The sequence below is a fragment of the Amphiprion ocellaris genome, chromosome 3 (genome assembly GCF_022539595.1).
Source record: "Amphiprion ocellaris isolate individual 3 ecotype Okinawa chromosome 3, ASM2253959v1, whole genome shotgun sequence".
Taxonomy (NCBI): domain Eukaryota; kingdom Metazoa; phylum Chordata; class Actinopteri; family Pomacentridae; genus Amphiprion; species Amphiprion ocellaris.
In genome coordinates this window covers 14,153,496-14,172,345 of record NC_072768.1, presented here as the reverse complement: position 1 = coordinate 14,172,345, position 18,850 = coordinate 14,153,496, and the positions used below count along the sequence as shown (strand labels likewise).

The following is an 18,850-nucleotide window of genomic DNA, read 5'->3' as shown; positions in this document are numbered from 1 at the left end:
TGTTTTGCATTATGTAAATTTGGTTTGCACCTCTCGGCCACCGTAGATTATTATCAGAGCAGATGGGCAATTCCTCACAAAACCCATAATCATATCAAAATAATCATAATAATATACCATTTAGAATATTTGTTTAAAAAAAAAAAAAAACACCTATGATGAACACTGAAGCAGGCCTACACACATATCCCTCCTTTGTTTTTTAAAATTCAGGATGCTTTGTTGCAATGGATGTGTGTCATCCTCCTCCCTACTACACTGTGGTCACTGGGTCTGTATTTGGTCAGGATCTATAACTGCTTTGCACCTCTGACAGTAAAGAGATACCCTGTTAAATTTGTTCTGAGTTTTAGTCTGATTATTCCAGTGCTCCAGATACACATTTTTTGTTGGTGTAATATTGTGGCTGACTGTTTGGTTGTTAGAGAGCAGAGCAGGTCTGAGGTTGAACAGTATTAGGTGTTACATGGGTTTGTAGCACCTGAAATCTCATTGTGTTGTATCAATAATTAGTGGGTAATGACCCAATTCTGCCCTATATGCATTTGATTGTGTTTTTCTTTGAATTAAATATGGACCCACAGAATTCTGCATGCTTGTCCCATCTACTGTCATCTTGATGACTGAGTGGACCCCAAATTTCACTACCATAAGGAACGATTACCTGAATTACATGGCAAATATTTTTGTCTGAATTCCAACTGATATAGTTTTCTTATATTTTTGTTTCTGTTTTGTAAAATGGTGTGTCACTGCATTCACTGCCAGATGAAAGTTACTCAAGACACTGATTCTGAACACTATAGGTATTAATAATAGAAGGTGTGATCTACATGGATGTTTCTTAATTTGATATTAACAGGAGCTGAAATTAATCAGACATTAAGTTGTTGCTATTTTACTTTGCTCTACCTCTCAAAATGTCACAGATCATGTGGGGGGGTTTGGCAGTCTCTGATCTTTAATCATTCTTCAATTCCTGTACACAAACACAGACAAGCTTAGTTGAGTTTGAAATTAAGCCGTTTATATAGAATTTTGCAAGAGGAAACACACTGGCCTTACAAATAAATACGTATTGAGACTTGGAAGTAAAACAAGGTGAAATTACAATTGTACAGACAAAACAGAATTTGGGTTAGTTTCGTGATTTCAGCGTGATAAAAAGCAGCCTGTGTTCACTCATCAGTGAGGATACTGACATAAATACAGGTTCCTCAGCACTTCCTCACTGAACTGGTAGGTTAGCTTCTTCTTTACTTTTTTGATCTCTCCAGTTTTACCATAGTTCCTCAGAGCTCGAGCCATTTTTTGGTAGGTCATTTTCTTGCGGTTTCCTTTCTGATATCCCCAGTGGCTTGCCAGAGCTTCTTTGTGTTTTGTGGAGAACTGGAAGATGCCCTTGTCCTGGTCCACCCACCAGATGCTGTCGCTCATATCACCATTTCTTAGCAAGTCCAGGAGAAACTGGTACAGGCGGATTTTCCTCTTGTTGTCTGGAAAATATATTTGTTGAAGCAATTTCTGCCAGTTCATGAAGGCTTAAGTACAATTTCTATCTCAAATACTCACTAATGTCTTTCCTGAAGGAAGAGTGGCTGCGGTCCTCAAATTCTTCCTCCCCCTCTGACACCTCGAGTGGGGGACTGATTCCTCGTCTGTCCTCCTCTGAGTAGTACTGTCCAGGTGAGGACGAGGCCTGGTACGGGTAGTTGAAAAACGGGATCTTTAGGGGAAATATATATAGTTGGAGATTACACAAAGAAGAGACAGGGCTGCAATGTTCTGTTTTGCAATTATTCACCGTCTGACATTTTAAACACTGCCATTGTACCAAAAGAGGAAGTTGCTCGGCCAAAATAGAATTCAGTCCTCAGCAGCACCACGTGGTGCAGATGACATTTCAGTGAACATATCCCAGACTGTCCACATCGTGTTCTGTATTTGTGGAGATGAAATTACATTTATATAAAAAAGGACATTCTAAAAGCTCTAAATCCATAATGTTTTCTTTTGAGTAGTTCCTGAAAATAATGTGTTTTCATTTTGGAGGCAGCGATGGATTGACTCTACAGACACACATCACACAGTATTAAATTCTGGAGCTCACATATCTACAAAAGAGCTGCTCAAAGGGACTCGCTGGATATGTTGGGCTTCCGTCTATAATGTAATATTGTAAGGTCTTGACCTCACCATGTGGATTTCCTGAGATTACTTCTGTAGTGAATTGGTGCTATATAAATGAAACACTATTTGAATTGAACATTTATATGTATATCGACATTACAGTTGAATGGTTAGTGGATTTATTTAGTACTCTTTCGAAAATATATATTATTTGCCAACCACTTTAACAACTAATTTGTCATTTTGTAACCAAAAAAACCCCCCAAAGCTCTCACATTTCAGCTTCTTAATTGCGAATATTTGCTGTTTTTCTTTAATGATGCTACTTGGGCTCTGGAATACCTTGTTGGGCATTGTTCATAATTTTCTGTCAGTGCATGGGGTAAAGGATTAATAGAATAGGCAACTTTAATGAAAATAACAATAACCAACAGCCCTAATTAACATTTAAATTCCAAGTCAAGTGAAGTTCTCCTAAAATGTGAAAAGAGGCTGTGTCAAATTGGTGCCAAGTTCAGCCCAGACTTAGTTTTTTCCTGTGAGTGGCCTTTCATGCTTGAGATCCTTACACTTGCACTGACTAAGTGTGTCATCTCTCCATGAGCAAACAGACTTATGTGAATCACTGCTGTAGTAACAGCTGATATAATGTCACTGCAAAGCATCACTGCTGCCTGCTATTAATAAAATGACAGTCTAAACGGACACTGCATGGAATTTAATAATGAGAGGATGCAATCATATCGATCATTTATGTCAGGACACTTATATGTCAGTATTTCCAGTCACATATGCAGAGACTGACTTTTCACTCTCATAATCTTCCATCTGTAGACTTACTTGTGGCGACACAGACAGAGGGACGAGTGGAGGGTCCAGGTGAAGAGGCAGAGACTCGCTGCTGTATCTGTAGGGTTGTATGAGCTGCTGAGGAGACACAGCCTGCAGCTCTGTGAGGTGATTCACGGGGGAGTTCTCAAAGTCTGACGGCTGGACTCGCTCAGAGTGGAAGGTCCATCTATGGTCTGGAAAGTTATGTAAGTTTAAGCACCTGGCTGTGAGGATTTTCATTTTATAAAGTGAGTACATCCAGTCTTCTCACCTTCATAAATCTCCCCCACAGTACTGAGGTAGGGGTACAGCTCTACTGGAGGGCGATAATTCTCTGGCTCGGCTGGAATAATTTCCTCTGAAGCCTTTGAAGGGGAAAAATTCAATGTTTGAATCTCTCTGTGTAGCCAAAACTAAGTCAAATATGACCTTTACTTCTTAACTATAGAATTTTAAAAAAGCTTTTAGAAGAACATGAAGACAGAAAAATCAATACAATAACGTAACAAAAAGACCAAACGGGAGGATTTACTTAGTGATTCTTAATAAACACAAACAAAACTCTTCCTTTCATATCTATATAGTCAATAAATGAAATTCTCAATGTCCTAAAGCTCCACCTTGTCCATGAGAACATTTAAATGTCACTAGATATAACTTATAGAAACACACACAGGTTAATTTGTCAAATATCCTATTCTGTCTAACAAACTATTCTCAAAAACTTTATCGGTAATGTTACAAACTGAAAAGAATAACTTACAGGTGATATGACGAAGCCGTCCATCATGTAAACAAGGCAGCATGAGCTTCGTGGTTCTTGAAGCTTGTGACAAAAGTAAACTTTTTCCTATTTCTTCACTGAAAAACACGCAACGTTGCCGAGCGCTGACTTCAACACAAAAATGGGAACTGAAAGTGAGAAATAAGCTGGACTATATGCAGGCGACGTTCACATCATCCACATGTCAGATTGGTGTGATCAATTGGTTCCTGATGGTCGAGCATCATGTGTACATGCATTTCTCTAAATCATACAGGAAAATATGTCTTTGTGTTGGTCTACGCTTTAAATCATGTATAAAACATCTACAGATATTTGTGTAGAAAGTCACAAAAAGCTAAAACGGATGCACTGAGAGTGGACAGTTATCACACGTATGAAGCATTGAGCCCTTTTGTGACTTTAACACTTCAATCCTTCCTAACACAATGTAAAATCTATTATAAAATCACAATTTAAGTAATAGTATTATTAAGTATTATTAAGTATTTAAGTAATTCAGTTAACACTGTGGAAAACTGTGCAGGAAAATATGATCTACCAATTTTCCAACACATCACATTTTCAATCACAACAACTTCATGTAGGATTTTTTTATAGTTGCTGCACACGGGGGCTGAAACCAAAAGTGAAGTTTGGAACCAGCTTTGTTCCTCTTTTAGTTTGGAATTATGGTTTTCAATGAGGAAGTTCTGATTATGAGAATAAAACCAGTGAAAACACGACTGACAGGGACGGAGCCACTGTGTAGCTTGTTTGTGCAAAGTTGTGCAATAGACCCAGATCGATAGCTAGACTCTTCTCCTCTGTGGTTCCCCGGTGGTGGAGCCAGTTACCAAACTCTGCTCCATCTGCAGAGTCCCTCTCAGGCTTTAAGAAAAGACTAAAAACCCAGATCTTCACTGAACACCTTTGCACTTGACAGACTGCAAAAAAGCAAATAAAATATAAAACCTTTTACGTCTTCACAGCCTGTAGACAACACGTTCCTATTATCATGCTTGAACTTGTTTTATGGCTCTTATCAGGGTTGTTTTCTCCTGACTAGATCCTTGATTGTGTTGTATTTAGTCCCAGATGTATGTCGCTTTGGATTAAAGCATCTGCTAAATGAAATTGTAGAATTGTAGAATTGTAGACACAATGTGAGACAGATATTATTACAACCACCTTTAACATTATATATATATATATATATATATTTATGTATGTATGTATGTATGTATGTATGTATGTATGTATGTATGTATATATATATATATATATAAAAAAAATGTTAAAGGTGGTTGTAATATCTGTCTCACATTGTGTCTACAATTCTACAATTTCAATCATATATATATGTGTATATATATATATACACATATATATATATATATATATATATATATATATATATATATACATACATATATATGTATATATGTGTATATATATATATATATATATATACATATATATATATATACACATATATACATATATATGTATGTGTATATATATATATATATATAAATATATATATATATATATATATATAAATATATATATATATATATATATATATATATATATATATATATATATATATATATATATATATATATATATATATATATATATATATACACACACACACACACTTTTACACCTGCTCTCAAAATAATACAATAAACCAAACAGTGTTCTGGAATATTTTTCATGTGTTTGACTCTTTGGACGGAAATTTACCAGAGGCAATCTGCTGGATGTGATGCAACTGTTTCCTTAAACACAGAGAAAAACTGAGGCCCTTTTTATTATGGTGTTTCTTATCACTTTAGACAGCAGCAGATGAAGCGATACTAGAGAGGCTCAATTTAAAAAAACAAAAACAACAGAAAAACAAATGCAGGGTATTCCTCTTGTCTAACTTTTGCAGACTCCAGCAGTCTTTTCCTACAGTGCGTAAAGTGCAGCTCTGGGGCTCCAAATATTTGCTCTGTCTCCATCTACTGGACAGACATGTTGGATTGACCAGTATCTAGGCTAGACTGAGTTCAGAGGCATTAGAGGAGACAACCAAAATAGCTCATCGAGGCCCAAATTTATTGATCCTTCCCCCCCCCCCGAAGAATTTGGCTCTGTTCGGAGATGGTTGACAAATCAACGAAATGAGGGCTTCGGTGATTTATCCGCATTTCAGATTCCTCTGTGTTGCTGAATTTCCTCCGCACCTCAGACACTGACAGCAGCAGCAGCATCAGCAGCAGCGGCCAGGATCGGAGTCCTGCTGTCCCGTGGAAATATCACGGCACCGAGCCGACAGACGCATGGAACATGGCTGCTATGAGGACTTTAACCGTGGCGGGTCTGTTTTTGGCGTTTTGCGCGTTGGGACTGATAGCGGTGGCGATCAGCACTGACAACTGGTACGAGACCGACGCCAGGAGGCACCGGCAGCGCTGCAAGAATTACTCAAACAAAAGAAACGACCCCGGCTACATCTACATCTCCAACAACAACCTGCCGCTCCGCATGCTGCCCAAAGAGCGGAGCGCGGAGCGGAGAGGCTCCGGCGTCGGTGGCGGGATGCTGCTGCGGGCTAAGCGGCACTTCTTGGATCCTGCCCCGGCCATGGAGTCCCTCTGCAGTCGGCAGTACAACTCCACCGTCACCGGACTGTGGAGAAAGTGCCACCGGGAGGGATTTGACTTGGAGACGGAGGATTTGATCTTTAAAGGTTTGTGTTATAATGTGTTTGTTTTGGATTTTTTTTCTCCCCGTGTGTGTGTGTGTGTGCGCGTGTGTGAGACGCTGTCAGTAAATACTTTGTGCATGAATGCGCTACCCAAGGTGCTGATGCTGCGCACAGACCCTGAAGGCCTACGCAGTATAACACGGAGTACAGTTACAATGCAATCGACGTGCTGTGTGTGTTTTTTTTTCTTTCTCTCCCAGCTCTAAAGGGCGAGCTGTAGTAACAGAAGCCTCGAAATGCGTACAATAAGCTACTCCACAATGGTGTGGGTGGATGGGTGGGTGGAGAGGAAAGGAAAGGAATGGAGGGGGATTTTGGGTACCTTTTTTGTTTTTTTGTTTTTTTTTTTTTGGGAGGGGGTGGCAGCAGAGAGCCTTGTGATATCCTCTCCCATCTAATCTCGGAGCTAACGTGAGACATCCTCTTTTGTGTTGTTTACATCCACAGGATTGGTTCCGCGCTGCACACCAATAAAATACTACTACTCCTCATCAGCGCTCCCCAGAAACCTGCCTATCAATTTGACCAAGACAATAAGGCAGGATGAGTGGCACGCACTCCGTGAGTTCCCAGTTTATTCTCCCTCTTTCCATCTGATGAATTAACGTAGAGAAACCAGGCAGGGCAACAAATAACGCTTGTGCGCCTTCTTGCAGACCTGCAGAGGATGACTGCCAGCTTCATAGGCATGGCCATATCTATCATCCTGTTCGGCTGGATCATTGGAGTGCTGGGCTGCTGTCAGGAGCATGATCTGATGCAGTATGTCGCCGGACTTCTCTTCCTCATGGGAGGTAAGATGCACTTTTACGTAAAGGAGCGCTGCCCCGACTGGCCACAGAGGGGCGGTGTGGTCCGTGTTAATCACAGCTGCTGTAATGATGCATCACAAGGGGATGAAAATGGGTCTGTGCCTCACTGGCTCTGTTCTGGCTCTCTGGCAGGGACATGCTGCATAATCTCCCTCTGCACATGTGTGGCTGGGATCAACTTTGAACTGTCCCGCTATCCTCGCTACATGTTCGGGATACCGGAGGACATCAGCCACGGCTACGGCTGGTCCATGTTCTGTGCGTGGGGTGGGCTGGGCCTCACGCTGCTGGCTGGCTTCCTGTGCACACTGGCCCCCTCCCTGTACCCACCACAGACCCCGGTGGTGCACAAGCCCAGACAGGAGAACGGCTGTGTGTGACACATCTAACAGACACCTGTCTCATCCTGAAACAGTGACGAGCCCTGTTCCGGAGACACTTTTACCCATGCAGGGACTCAGAGCAGAGAGAGAGAGGGATGGATGGATGGATGGATGGATGGATGGATGGATGGAGAGCCTTCAGCTCGGCACAAAGAAAGCACAGAACACTGGCTCTCACTCATATGAAAATGATGAAGAAGTGAGATTGACTGAAGATGATTTTCAGTTCCTCTGGTGCTTTTTCCCCTGTCCCTCTTTATGAATGAACTCTTCAGTGTCATTGCTTGCTCCTCAAGAGGAGAATATAATAATTTCTTCCTGTAAAATCTGCTACTTTGAGAAGAAGAAGAAGAAAAAACGAGAAAAAGACAAACTGGCAGAAGATCAATAGCACAACTTTGAAATCTGTATTGAAGATCAAACTATGGATGTGTACGTCACATTTGAAAAAGGGCAATTGTGTATCATTATGTACCCGTTCAAAACAAGATATGTACATGTACTTTTTGAATTGTATGTATGCAGATGCATTTGTGTTTATTCAAGGAAAAATATGAGCATTAAGACCAGACTGTATTTGAGGGAAATGTTTTGTTGTTCTTGAGGTCTTACCCCCATCAAAATATTTTTGAAAAATAAAACAGCCATGCAAAACTGTATTTTCCCCTCTGTAACGCACTGAATAGACTTGAGAGCGTCTCTGTGAGGCTGTTAATGCTGTCCAAAGTTTTACAGCGTTATTTTAAACCAGTGGCTGGATATGGTTCTGTTGTGTTACGAGGAGCTGTGTGCAGGCCGCCGCTTTATGCAAACCACTTCTAAACACTTATATTTGCTAATGTGAGTGGCCAAAGCATGAGTCAGTGACCAAAAGTGAGCGACAAAACGGACAAAAATAAGTCAGTCCAAATAAAATGGAACACAAAGAGTGAAGTCATTTTATGCCAGGCGTTACAGCGAAATAAAATCCCCTTTAAAAGCATTGACGACACAAAATCAGAAATGAAATCCAGACAACTCTCTCTGATCACGTACTTAAAAATTGCTGACAGCTGCACACTTGTCTGATTGATTACACTGAAGAGTTCTGTTCCATTAACAACATACACAGCGGCCACTGTGAGCTGTAATTAGTTTGCCACAGCGTTTATGAGAATTTAAATCTTCCTGATGTCTAATTCAGACGCTGGCTTCAGTTATTTCCTGAGATTTCTCTGCTCCTTTACAACTCCACTGTTCTTTGTATTACTCAAATTGTGTTTATTGTCTTCATAGAGTGCAGATGAAGTCTTGAAAGAAATCGCTGCTGCTGGTCAAAAATGAACTCTGTACTGGAGACGGTGTTTTCATAAGCAGACATTAGATCATAATATGATTTGCTGTATATTATAAAGCAGACAATGCATTTGGTTATTAAATTATCTGCACTTTCTGACAAGGTGAAAGATGAGCTTATTTGGGATTAAACAGTTATATTCTGTTAGTATATTACAGCAGCAGTAATTCATTGTCATTGAGTTTTCCTTAACAATTCCACTGTGGAAAAATCGAGCAATTTTATGTGAAAACAAAACTTATTTGCAGTAAAATGTGTTTACATATCAAAGCTCAATGACTCCTTTTACAGTCTGGTAACGGTGATACAAAGCAGTCTGTGTTTAAAGAGAGAAAACCTACATTTCCTATATGTGCCCACATCATTAAAAAGCCATTTATTGTTGTAGGTGGTCTAATTACTGCACATACTCCTGGACAGTTTATAGTCTATAAGTGCATTAAATTGCATGACCTCAGACTATGTTCTGCATGTAAAACCACAGTCTGCAAAGTGACTATTTACGGGTCTGACATTTGTAGTAAAGTAAAGAAGTGCATAATGTACACTGAATTTAAACATAAAGGCAAGCATTTGTTCCTCCAACACAGCATAATCTCTACAGCGGAATAAAACAACCAAATACGCACTGCGTTGGCAAACGTTGATGCTGCTGCTTTTGAAATGTCGTCTCACTCTTCCTTGAAGGGCTCGGCGAGGTTGGTGGACATTTTTGGGGACGGGATCGCGTTTATCCAGAGCATCATGTGGCAGATTGTCCGTCATATTATGCTGTCTGAAAGCATTTCCCAGATGACAAATGATGGCGTTGTGGACGTTCAAGTGCCCGGTTACAGCCTTGAGTGACATGCAGCATCCAGCATCCCAACAGCTCATTTTTCTCTTGTCATATGTGCCGCTGAGCCATTTCAATAACGCTGCATTTTTAGGGCGGCCTTTTATAGATGCTGGTCACATTATCTGATCATTGTGCTTTAACCCTTTGATGTGCAGCGTGGGTCAGGAGATAGCAATTTTCAGTTGGATTTGGGTCACTTTTTACCCATTTTGTGCATCAAAGGGTTAAAGCCACACCTGACTAAGGTGTGGATTCATTTAGTGATTGAATTTGCCACCTGCTGAAAATCTAAAACACCTTTTCTACACAGCTGGATAAATTTAACAGTCTTCTAACTATAACAACAGAAATGATTTTTTAATCTTTCCTGTGAGTCACAATAGAAGTTTTCTTCATACAGCGTTCATGTTTTTGTTCCATGGTATGAATATAATTTGATACATTTGCTAAAAGTTTGCACTTAAGTACAATTAGAAGGTACTTTGCTTGGATATTTCCACATAATGCCGTCTTATTCCTCATGACATTTTAACTAATATAGATTAAGACAAACTAATCAACCAATAAATTCTGATGGTATATTATAGATTAAGGAAACCAGCAGTATACAAAGTTGTTACAATAAACCCAAACCTTACTAGCTGGATTATAATCATAAAGTTCACCTATCATAATCCTTAGATAATCCGTCAATTTACAAACAAGCTATATCAAATATTAAGTTAATTGATGTCAATACTACTTTAACAAATGTAAAATTGAACATTCAGGACTTTACTTGCAAGTAGTATTTTTACACTCTTGTATGGTTACAATTACTCGTGTAAAAGAGTCCTTCTCTGTGTCTGAATGAGTATTAGACTATGTTGTTTTCTAATGTCAGTAACATTTCTTCATGTAAATTCATTCTACACTTGAGAATAAAAGGGTTTTTTAGCCTCCAAAAGAGCAACTTGACAAACTAATCTTCACTGTAGGTCAACTTGTTAACAACATCTCACGTCCTTCATTAGAAGACAGACTTTGCTCAGTAGGAATTTTCCCACTTGACATGCAGCTCCTCTAATAGCTTAGTTGTCATGGAGTTGAACTATGACCAGTGTCTGTGTTTTCCTTAAACAAGGACTCCTGAATGAAAATGCATCAGCCGCAGCTGAAAGATGGTAAAACTGTTAGTAGTAGTTGTACTATAGGATTCACAGCAGTGATAGTAACAGCAGGATTAGTAGCAGATGTAGTCTTTAGCAGCTCTTGTGTGTCTTACAACATCACTACTGAGGCATGTGGTTCTGGGGCTTTGTGCTGAAGGGTCAGAGTTTTCTCAGGTCAACTCTCCTCTGCATTCCTGACCTTTCTTTGTTTGTCCTTAAGATGTGTCATGAGGAGAATACATTCTTCTAACAGCAGGCTCAGGCCTTCATGCTTCTAAGCATCAGGGACCTCAGTCCAACCCGCAGAAAAAACACATGTTTCTATAGGTGGACTTAATGATTTGAGCCAAAAAAGACAAATTAAGTATGATGGGTGGATTTCTTCTGAGACTCGCTCTACCTTTTCTTTCACAGTGGAAATTTTAACCAGATCTTTTAATCAAATCCTGCGAGCCCTGTGCAGCGCCCCTGGAAATTAAGAGGCTCGCAGACATATAGGGTTTCTCTGCACATGGAGCTCCTGCCGCTCGGGGTTTTTGACGGGGTTGGCCTGCGCTGAGCCGAGCTACAGAGAGCTGTTTTTAAAAAGGGGTCCCTCAGGGGAAGCCGGACTGTGAGGAAAACCAGACAGAGGAAATCACACCCAGTTGCGCCCATGGCTCCCTCACATCTGCAGAGACATTATCTCTGGAAAAAAAAAAGTGGGCATGCTTATGGCAGTTACTTTGTGGTTGTTGCAGACGTTGGCTGGAACAAGAGCCTTTTAAATGGTAGTTAAAGACAGAAAATAGACAGATTACTACTGGAGGAATTCAAAATATTAAATTCAAGGCAAAGCAAATTAAAACAGCATGACTATGACTTTGTGCATGTGACCCTGATGGGCAGAGTTAATGCCTTATTCTGGAATTCAAAACAACTTTTCTCCCATGTCTCTGAAATAAGATGTTGTATTCAGCAGCTGAGGAGCATTTCGATAGAGATACAAACAAGCTGTAGGTCGATTATAGGTCTACTTTCAGTAAAACAACCATCTGAAAGAGCTGAGAATCTCAGCACAGTAACATTTCATATCAAACATGATCTGAATGGATTGTGACAGACCAAAGAGCAGATAGTGACGACAATTGCCGCCGTTGAACAAACATATTTCATACTGGAGTAGATGACTTCCAGATGGAAGTGGGAGGCAGTGACAGACTTCAAACGCCAATTAACCAGGGCCACTTCAAGGGACAGTCGAGTCTGCCACTTGTAGTGCCAACAACAAACACGGTGACGTAAAGACATGGCAGACGAGGAGGAGCGGGGTCACTTCTCACTGCTGAAAACCAAAGATGAAGATTGTAAATGTTGTCGCTGTTTACGCAGAGCTCAGGCTTAAAAGGATGGAGGAGGTTTTATAATGTAACACTGTGTGACATTGGACATATGTCTCAGGAGAAAGTGTGAAAAAGAAAAGACAGAGCAGAATAAAGAGAGAAAATAAGGATATGGAGTCAATATTTATTTAATCAGTTATAATAACCTAAAACTGTAAACAACATAGTTTAAATCATACAAACTGGTCATTTAGATTTGAATTCTGGACTCTCTCCTGTATAAAGTTCCTCTCAGATGTGGCACCACAGAGCGCCTTTATGCTCCCATTTCCCTTTTCCCTCCTGACTCAGAGGAATGTGTTGATATTTGTGTTTGAGCTCCTTCAGTGACACGGCTCCAAAGAATGGGACTAACCGGAGGTCAGAGGATTTCGGATACTTAAGGAGGATACTCATAAGCCACAGTGAACTTTCCACTGGTTTATACTGGAGGCTCCTCTATCTCACATTAAGCTGCCACAAGTCCACTAAGAGCCCACGTTGAGATACTCAGTCTTCAGGCGGCTCAGTCTGGTCCCATGACTGCGGATGATGAGGGACAGCAGCTCGTGTTTGTCCTTCAGTCCCTGGGAGATGTCGGTGGTTTCCCTCAGCGCGCCCCTGATGTCGCTCACTTGTTTCACTACGTAGCCGTTCAGCTGCTGCTCCTCTTTCAGCTCCGTTTCCTGACTCTGCTTAAACTTCACCTCCAGCTCCAGCAGCGACTTGTCCACGCTGGAGAAGGCCTCGCTGATCTGGCTGATCTCCCGCTGGAGGAACTTCCCGTAGCTGTCCTCTCCGTCCAGGTCGTGCGCAACGGTCCGGCCGATGCTCTCCAACAGGCGCGCCGCGTCCTCCGCCTGCAGCTTGGTGATGACGAAGTCGTCGCGCACCACCGAGTCGGTGTCCTCGGAGGCTCCACAGGGAAACACGTCCGAGAACTTGAACAGCATCTGGCACTGCTCCGGGTCCTCCGTCTCCTCATAGTCTCCGTCCGGGACGAAGAAGTGATGGAAGGTTCCGTTGGAGATCTCCGGCTGCAGGGGCCCGGTGTAGACCGCCGGGCTCAGCGGCACACATGCGACTAAGATGAGCAGCAGTGAGACGGGATCCATCATGCACCTCCTCTCTCTCTTTGGCGAGCAGCATCTGGACTGGCAGCCGGATCCAGCGAGCAGTTTTCATCCCGACTCATGTTACACGATCCGCCGTCACCTAAAAGGCGCAGACTGCCAGTTAAAGTCAGAGGGGCCCCTGGAGGCCCCTGTCCACTGCAAGCACACAGTAACACACAGTGTCAATAAAGCGCAATAAGGTTATTGATTATATCGTATTTAAAATATAGTTTTGGTGTGTATATTCAGACCACGTTATTTTGAAGCAGGATCTCAGCAAAACATTAGCTCTTTAGGTGCAAAATCATTGTTTTGTCTTTCTCATCTGAGCACATCTTGAAAAAATTCACGTCCTTTGTTTAAGTAGAAGCACTGATATCACACTGTTCAATTCCTGCAATGAAAATATTATATGAAAATGAAATGTGAGTATGATCTCAAAAAGTTCCTAAAAACAAGACCTATGAAAAATGAAAGTACAGAAAAGTGGCCCCAAATTGATGTTGTGCTATTATATAATATATTATTAGATTATTTTTTTCTCTTGCATTAGTGTAATGGCAGAATTTTACCGTTAGGTCTTATATTCAACTGCAAGTAGTGATCACTTTCATTACAGATTAATCTGCTGATTATATATTTTTTCCATAAATCAATTTTGGTCTGCATAAATTCTGATAATAATGTCACAACTACTGTAATTCATGAAAATAGTTGCCAATTTACTGTCAATTTACTAATTGATTCATCAATTAGTAACATTGTGTTAAAAGTTTGGTCGATTAATTTGCAAGAAAATGCATTTTAGAACACTTTCATATATTTTATTCATAAAAATCTCCATATGGAAAGTAACACAAGCTGTCTGATAAATGTTTTGAAGTAAAACATGCAGAGTTTCTCTCTAAGATGTAGAAGGAAAGAGAACATTCACAGGATAATCCTTGAGTAAATGCACTTAGTATACTCCAGTGAACTATAGCAACAGCAGAGTACTTGGTAATTAACTAAGAAACCTATTCAGTGGTTGTCTAACATAGTTCTTAGAAACACATCTGCCATCACTTGTGATCAATTGTATATTTTGTACAAATTAGTTTACATATCTTTACTCTTTCTATTACAAAATCTGGAAACTTTGCTAGAGCTTTTTGTCAGTCGCTACAGCCCCTTCAAACAAGACAGATTTGGGGCTAACATTTGAATCACCGCCTGCCTGAATCAGTGTTGTGACCTAATTTTGACCCATTTGCACATATGTAACTACAACAGTGATACAGATAAAATAAAACTAAACATTATGCCAAATATGCAGTCATTAAATCAAATCAATAAGTCAAAATTGATGGGTAAAATAAATTGCATCAGTTATTTTAGCTTCCAATTTGTCTTCTAAGTCGTGAGGAAAAGCAATCCATCATAATCCAGAGAATAAAAGCTTCATATTGTTTTCTTTTTTGTTGCAAAAAGTACACAAGAGAATGAGGAAAGTAATAGATTTAGAGGTTGATGCATATTTATCATATCCTCAGACTGTGAAAGTGTATTTAGAGCTCACCATGATGACTCCAGTCAGGTGATTACATTACTGCACGGAGGGAGGGTCCCCTGGGCTATGATCCCCTCTGCTGCATATCCTGTCTTGGATAATTACATCATCCCAGGGTGGTCTCAGATATGGCTCTCAGCACGTCAGCAATACTCACACAAACTGGAAACATATGGGGGAGATGTAAACACAGGGATGGAAATGTCTGGCTGTGTCCTTTGTTATGCATTCATAGTCCATACAGTATTTGGAGCTGCAGGGGTTTGTGTCTTTGTTGCTTCACAACATGGAGAAGACTGTGAGAAACAGAACACAGGGAAATAGAAAAATGTGTGATCAATTGCCACTGGCTTCTACTTGGCATTCTCAGTTTCTCAGTTGAGATGAACAAGCAGGTTGCAGCAGCAGCAGCGGGATAAAAGCAGGTTTAAAGGCTTTGTCAGTGGAAGGATACAGGTCAGGAAGAGGTAAGCAGACGGTGGTCGCAAACAAAACCTAAATACATCAGCAAGGAAATCTGAGAACCAGGTGTAGCTGTGAGGCAGAATAGAAAACATGGACAAATGTGAGCACTTGTAGTGTAATGGGAGCTGCTGAAAGTAGTGGGAAATAGGAATAGGTGTTAAAGTTGGACTCGCCACAGTATAGTGAAGTCACAGAAATAATACAGTTAACAATGTCTCTGTTCCATCCAAGTGTATCAGTAAGTCACGTCAGCATACACAGTAGTAGGACTGCAGCCATTGTTAATATTAGCAGCTACATGTGTGGGTTTACTGTCAAAATGCCTCCTGAAAGGCCAGCGGCAGGGAATTCTGCTGCAGGGCGACTAATCACATGGTTTAGTTCCTTGTTATCACGTAGCAATGAAGTGTTTTGTTGTTGATTTTCAGTATATTTGGCAAAATTATATAGTGATTCTAATTTGGTTCTTTCCATACCGCCTAAAAATTGTTCAAAAAACTAAGTATGATTGCATTTACTTAGTTATTTGAAATTATCACCTGTACACTATGAGTTGCATTTACAGGACCAGTAATTGAGTTTTGGATCAGACGGGAGCAGTTAGAGCAAATGTAAATACTACCAAAAGTTGATATGGATAAATGTTTGCACCCAGTTGCCTGTATTGACATTCAGCAGATGCAGAGCAACAACAGAATATATTTATAGCTGTTTTTCTGGCCACTTGATTAATTCAAACTCAGTATTAACTCTCCTTTTAGCTCCATTTTGAGTCTCCACCGCATTCTAGGGAATGTTATACTCTTTAGCTGCTAAAACTTACACAGCGTTCAACAGCCTGATGCTAGCTGTGTCTATAGTGCAAAGTGACAGAATTAAAACTTTGGTTCAGCTGAAAATTGCACAACAGATAAAAGCCCCAAAAGACAATGTGCTTAAAAAGCTCAGCAGAGCTCAAGGGAACTGAATGACCCCTTTCACATTACAAACACAATCTAATCTATTTTTAATTTGCAGCATTAATTAGTGGAGCTTTGAAAAGATCCTTATCCTCAGACGTATTGTCCCTCTGTAAATATTGTTGAACAGGATTTCATTTTGCAAACCTTGAACAGAAGCTGCTGTTCTCTCTGCTGACTGACTTTGATGTGAAAGTCAACAGTAGCTGATTACATGTTTTCACTCGGTTCACTGAAGGGTCACCGCACCACAACACTGTCATGTGTTGTGCAAATGTGTGCAAACATGTTGCAATTGCACTTTAGAACAAGTGTGAGAAATGCAGTAAATGCACATGTTTTGCATTTTCATTTCAGCTTTGGTTCGGCAGAGCAACACTTTGACTAAAACACTGCTGTGCTCCCGAACACGGTGCTGAATGAAGGATACAAGCAGAGACAGCTTGAGGCTTCTTGGCATGCCGACTTTCTCAGCTTCGTCCAAAGTCGCACACCTGAATAAATACAGCGTCTCACAACATAAACACTGACAGAGCAAACTGACGGGCTCGCCAAGGCAGAGCGGGGTACTGCAGGGTGGAAGCAGATGCAGCAACACATGTAACAGCAAATATAATTTAGTTTCGGGTTGGAAGGGATGTTCTTGTCGATCCTCTGTTGCATTATGTTGTGTTTGTGTGTGTGCATGAGGAAGCTTCAGGCTGTAGTTTGGACAGGACTGGATGACTTTCAGATGGTTTCCTCACAGCGCTGATCTGAGGGAGCAGGAGGTCGAGGGCCTGCAGGATGTGTGGGCAGCTGCACAGACTGACTCACAGTCTCACACTGAATCTCAACGACTTTGTGCTCATTAGATAACATTATTCAGATCTCATCATTCATATCAGAGAGATCTTTTCATCAGTTATTAGCACTGAAGCTAATTTCATTTATGTGTATGACATTGACCTCTACTAATCATCAATCAGTTGAAAAACATATAGAAGCCCCCAGAGGCCACAAGGCTTTGTACAGTCCTCTAATTGTGCTGTAACTTACTGTGAGGTTTTAAATCTGCATCTGGAAACAGAGCTGCTTCAAAATTGTACACAGAGACAGACAGTAATGCTTTGCCGCCGGTGGCCATGAGTTTTGGATTTAGCTACTTAGGGTAAATCCTGTCTGAATATAATTGGACTCTCTGCAAGGATTTCCTTTTGAAAATTTCAAATGAGTCCAACTCATCACCGCCGTCTGATGGCCATTTAAATGCATCATGTTGCTTAAGAGCAAAATGCTAATTCTGGAGGATTGCATCATGTCCATGTTCATCCATGTGCCCTCAGGGTTGATTGCAACTGCAAAGAATATTCAAGAGAGGTAACAGTTGTGTCATATGGGAGCAATATGTAAGAAAAGAATGTGGGATACTCAAAAAACAAATGATAGAGAACATTTCTGGGAGCAGTGGTGAAAAACTGAAAATAAAACATTAAGGTAGAAATAAATGGACTGGTATATCCAAGGGGAAAAAATAATAGTTTTATATCTCATGGTTTAGAAATAAAACATAAAACTCTTCATGAATGCATGTGGACAGCCTAGAAAATTATCTTTGCAATAGTCCTTTTGTTTGTCAGAGATTTAAGTGTACTGAACACAAACTACAAAGGCAAATGAGTGTGATTTTGAAGTACAACGATCAGAGAGCGTGACCAGAACACAGACGCTCCTTTGACCAGTGGCTATGAAAGGCCACTTTAAGATGCATCTTTATTCAAATGACACGATGCCACAGATGTCAAGAGAAAGATGAGAACGGGTTGTTGGTATGCTGTGAGTTAGACCTTCAGTCAGATACTTGAATGTCCGCAGATGACAACTAAGAAATCGTTTGAGACACCTTATAGCACACAGTCTGAGGATTATTAAATCTGGCTTCTGCGAAACCATTTGTGATCGTCTGCAGACTGCTGATGAAGTTGTGGGAGAGCATAACTGGATTATATCTGCTTTATCTGGAGGAAGGGCCTCATCAAGGCCTTAATCTGACTGTAAACTGTTGTTTTATTGGCTCCAATTGGCAAACACTTTTGTCTGTTGGATGCTAGCAAGATGGAGGAAGGCTCTTTTCACTGATGGATGTTGTTTTCATCTGTTTGGAGCAGATGGTGGACATCACATCTGGTGTTGTAAAGGAGAACGCTGCAGATGTCAACGTTGTATAAAGATCAGTCCATGGATGTGGAGGAGTGACGACAGAATGTCAAACACACCCGCATTTCATCAGTGACAATCACAATGCTCAGTATCAAGATAAAATCCTTACACCTCATTATCCTGTTCACTCACCATCAAAACATGACGTCTTAACAAGTCAGTGTGCTTCCTAATGTCAACAGAACCTGCACTGCCTT

General features: G+C 40.6%; 3 protein-coding genes across 5 annotated transcripts; 1 reads left to right on the top strand and 2 right to left on the bottom strand.

The window, feature by feature from the left end:
• Nucleotides 1-1,005: 1,005 nt before the first annotated feature.
• LOC129348613 (transcription factor PU.1-like) lies at nt 1,006-3,879 on the bottom strand. 2 transcript variants are annotated; one of them, XM_055009393.1, is made up of 5 exons: nt 3,725-3,879; nt 3,233-3,326; nt 2,971-3,155; nt 1,573-1,726; nt 1,006-1,496 (listed from the first exon to the last, which is right to left on the bottom strand). In XM_055009393.1, exons 1-5 carry the CDS (start codon nt 3,749-3,751, stop codon nt 1,186-1,188), a joined length of 771 nt encoding a protein of 256 aa, XP_054865368.1. In that variant the 5' UTR covers nt 3,752-3,879; the 3' UTR covers nt 1,006-1,185. The 2 variants fall into 2 exon arrangements, with proteins under 2 accessions (XP_054865368.1, XP_054865369.1); XM_055009394.1 differs by having other exon boundaries at nt 1,573-1,699.
• Nucleotides 3,039-8,339, top strand: LOC129347260 (transmembrane protein 178B-like). 2 transcript variants are annotated; one of them, XM_055009392.1, is made up of 5 exons: nt 3,039-3,167; nt 5,931-6,467; nt 6,933-7,046; nt 7,142-7,279; nt 7,430-8,339. In XM_055009392.1, the coding sequence occupies exons 2-5, from the start codon at nt 6,065-6,067 to the stop codon at nt 7,675-7,677; spliced, it is 903 nt and encodes a 300-aa protein (XP_054865367.1). In that variant the 5' UTR covers nt 3,039-3,167; nt 5,931-6,064; the 3' UTR covers nt 7,678-8,339. The 2 variants fall into 2 exon arrangements, with proteins under 2 accessions (XP_054865367.1, XP_054865366.1); XM_055009391.1 differs by lacking the exon at nt 3,039-3,167 and having other exon boundaries at nt 5,451-6,467.
• A 4,160-nt stretch (nt 8,340-12,499) lies between these two features.
• On the bottom strand, nt 12,500-13,528 carry fibina (fin bud initiation factor a). The gene has a single exon (XM_055009395.1). It carries the CDS (start codon nt 13,482-13,484, stop codon nt 12,855-12,857), a length of 630 nt encoding a protein of 209 aa, XP_054865370.1. The 5' UTR covers nt 13,485-13,528; the 3' UTR covers nt 12,500-12,854.
• Between the last annotated feature and the right edge of the window lie 5,322 nt (nt 13,529-18,850).

What these genes read in the sequence shown, in the direction of transcription:
- LOC129347260 (XM_055009392.1), top strand. Translation starts at nt 6,065, where the DNA reads ATGGCTGCTATGAGGACTTTAACCGTGGCGGGTCTGTTTTTGGCGTTT. An exon ending in GGATGAGTGGCACGCACTCC is followed by an intron (nt 7,047 to 7,141) that starts GTGAGTTCCCAG and finishes GCCTTCTTGCAG; the next exon opens with ACCTGCAGAGGATGACTGCC. An exon ending in ACTTCTCTTCCTCATGGGAG is followed by an intron (nt 7,280 to 7,429) that starts GTAAGATGCACT and finishes GCTCTCTGGCAG; the next exon opens with GGACATGCTGCATAATCTCC.
- LOC129348613 (XM_055009393.1), bottom strand. Translation starts at nt 3,751, where the DNA reads ATGATGGACGGCTTCGTCATATCACCT. An exon ending in CTCTGTCTGTGTCGCCACAA is followed by an intron (nt 1,727 to 2,970) that starts GTAAGTCTACAG and finishes TTTCCCCTAAAG; the next exon opens with ATCCCGTTTTTCAACTACCC. An exon ending in TTCCTTCAGGAAAGACATTA is followed by an intron (nt 1,497 to 1,572) that starts GTGAGTATTTGA and finishes TATATTTTCCAG; the next exon opens with ACAACAAGAGGAAAATCCGC.
- fibina (XM_055009395.1), bottom strand. Translation starts at nt 13,484, where the DNA reads ATGATGGATCCCGTCTCACTGCTGCTCATCTTAGTCGCATGTGTGCCG.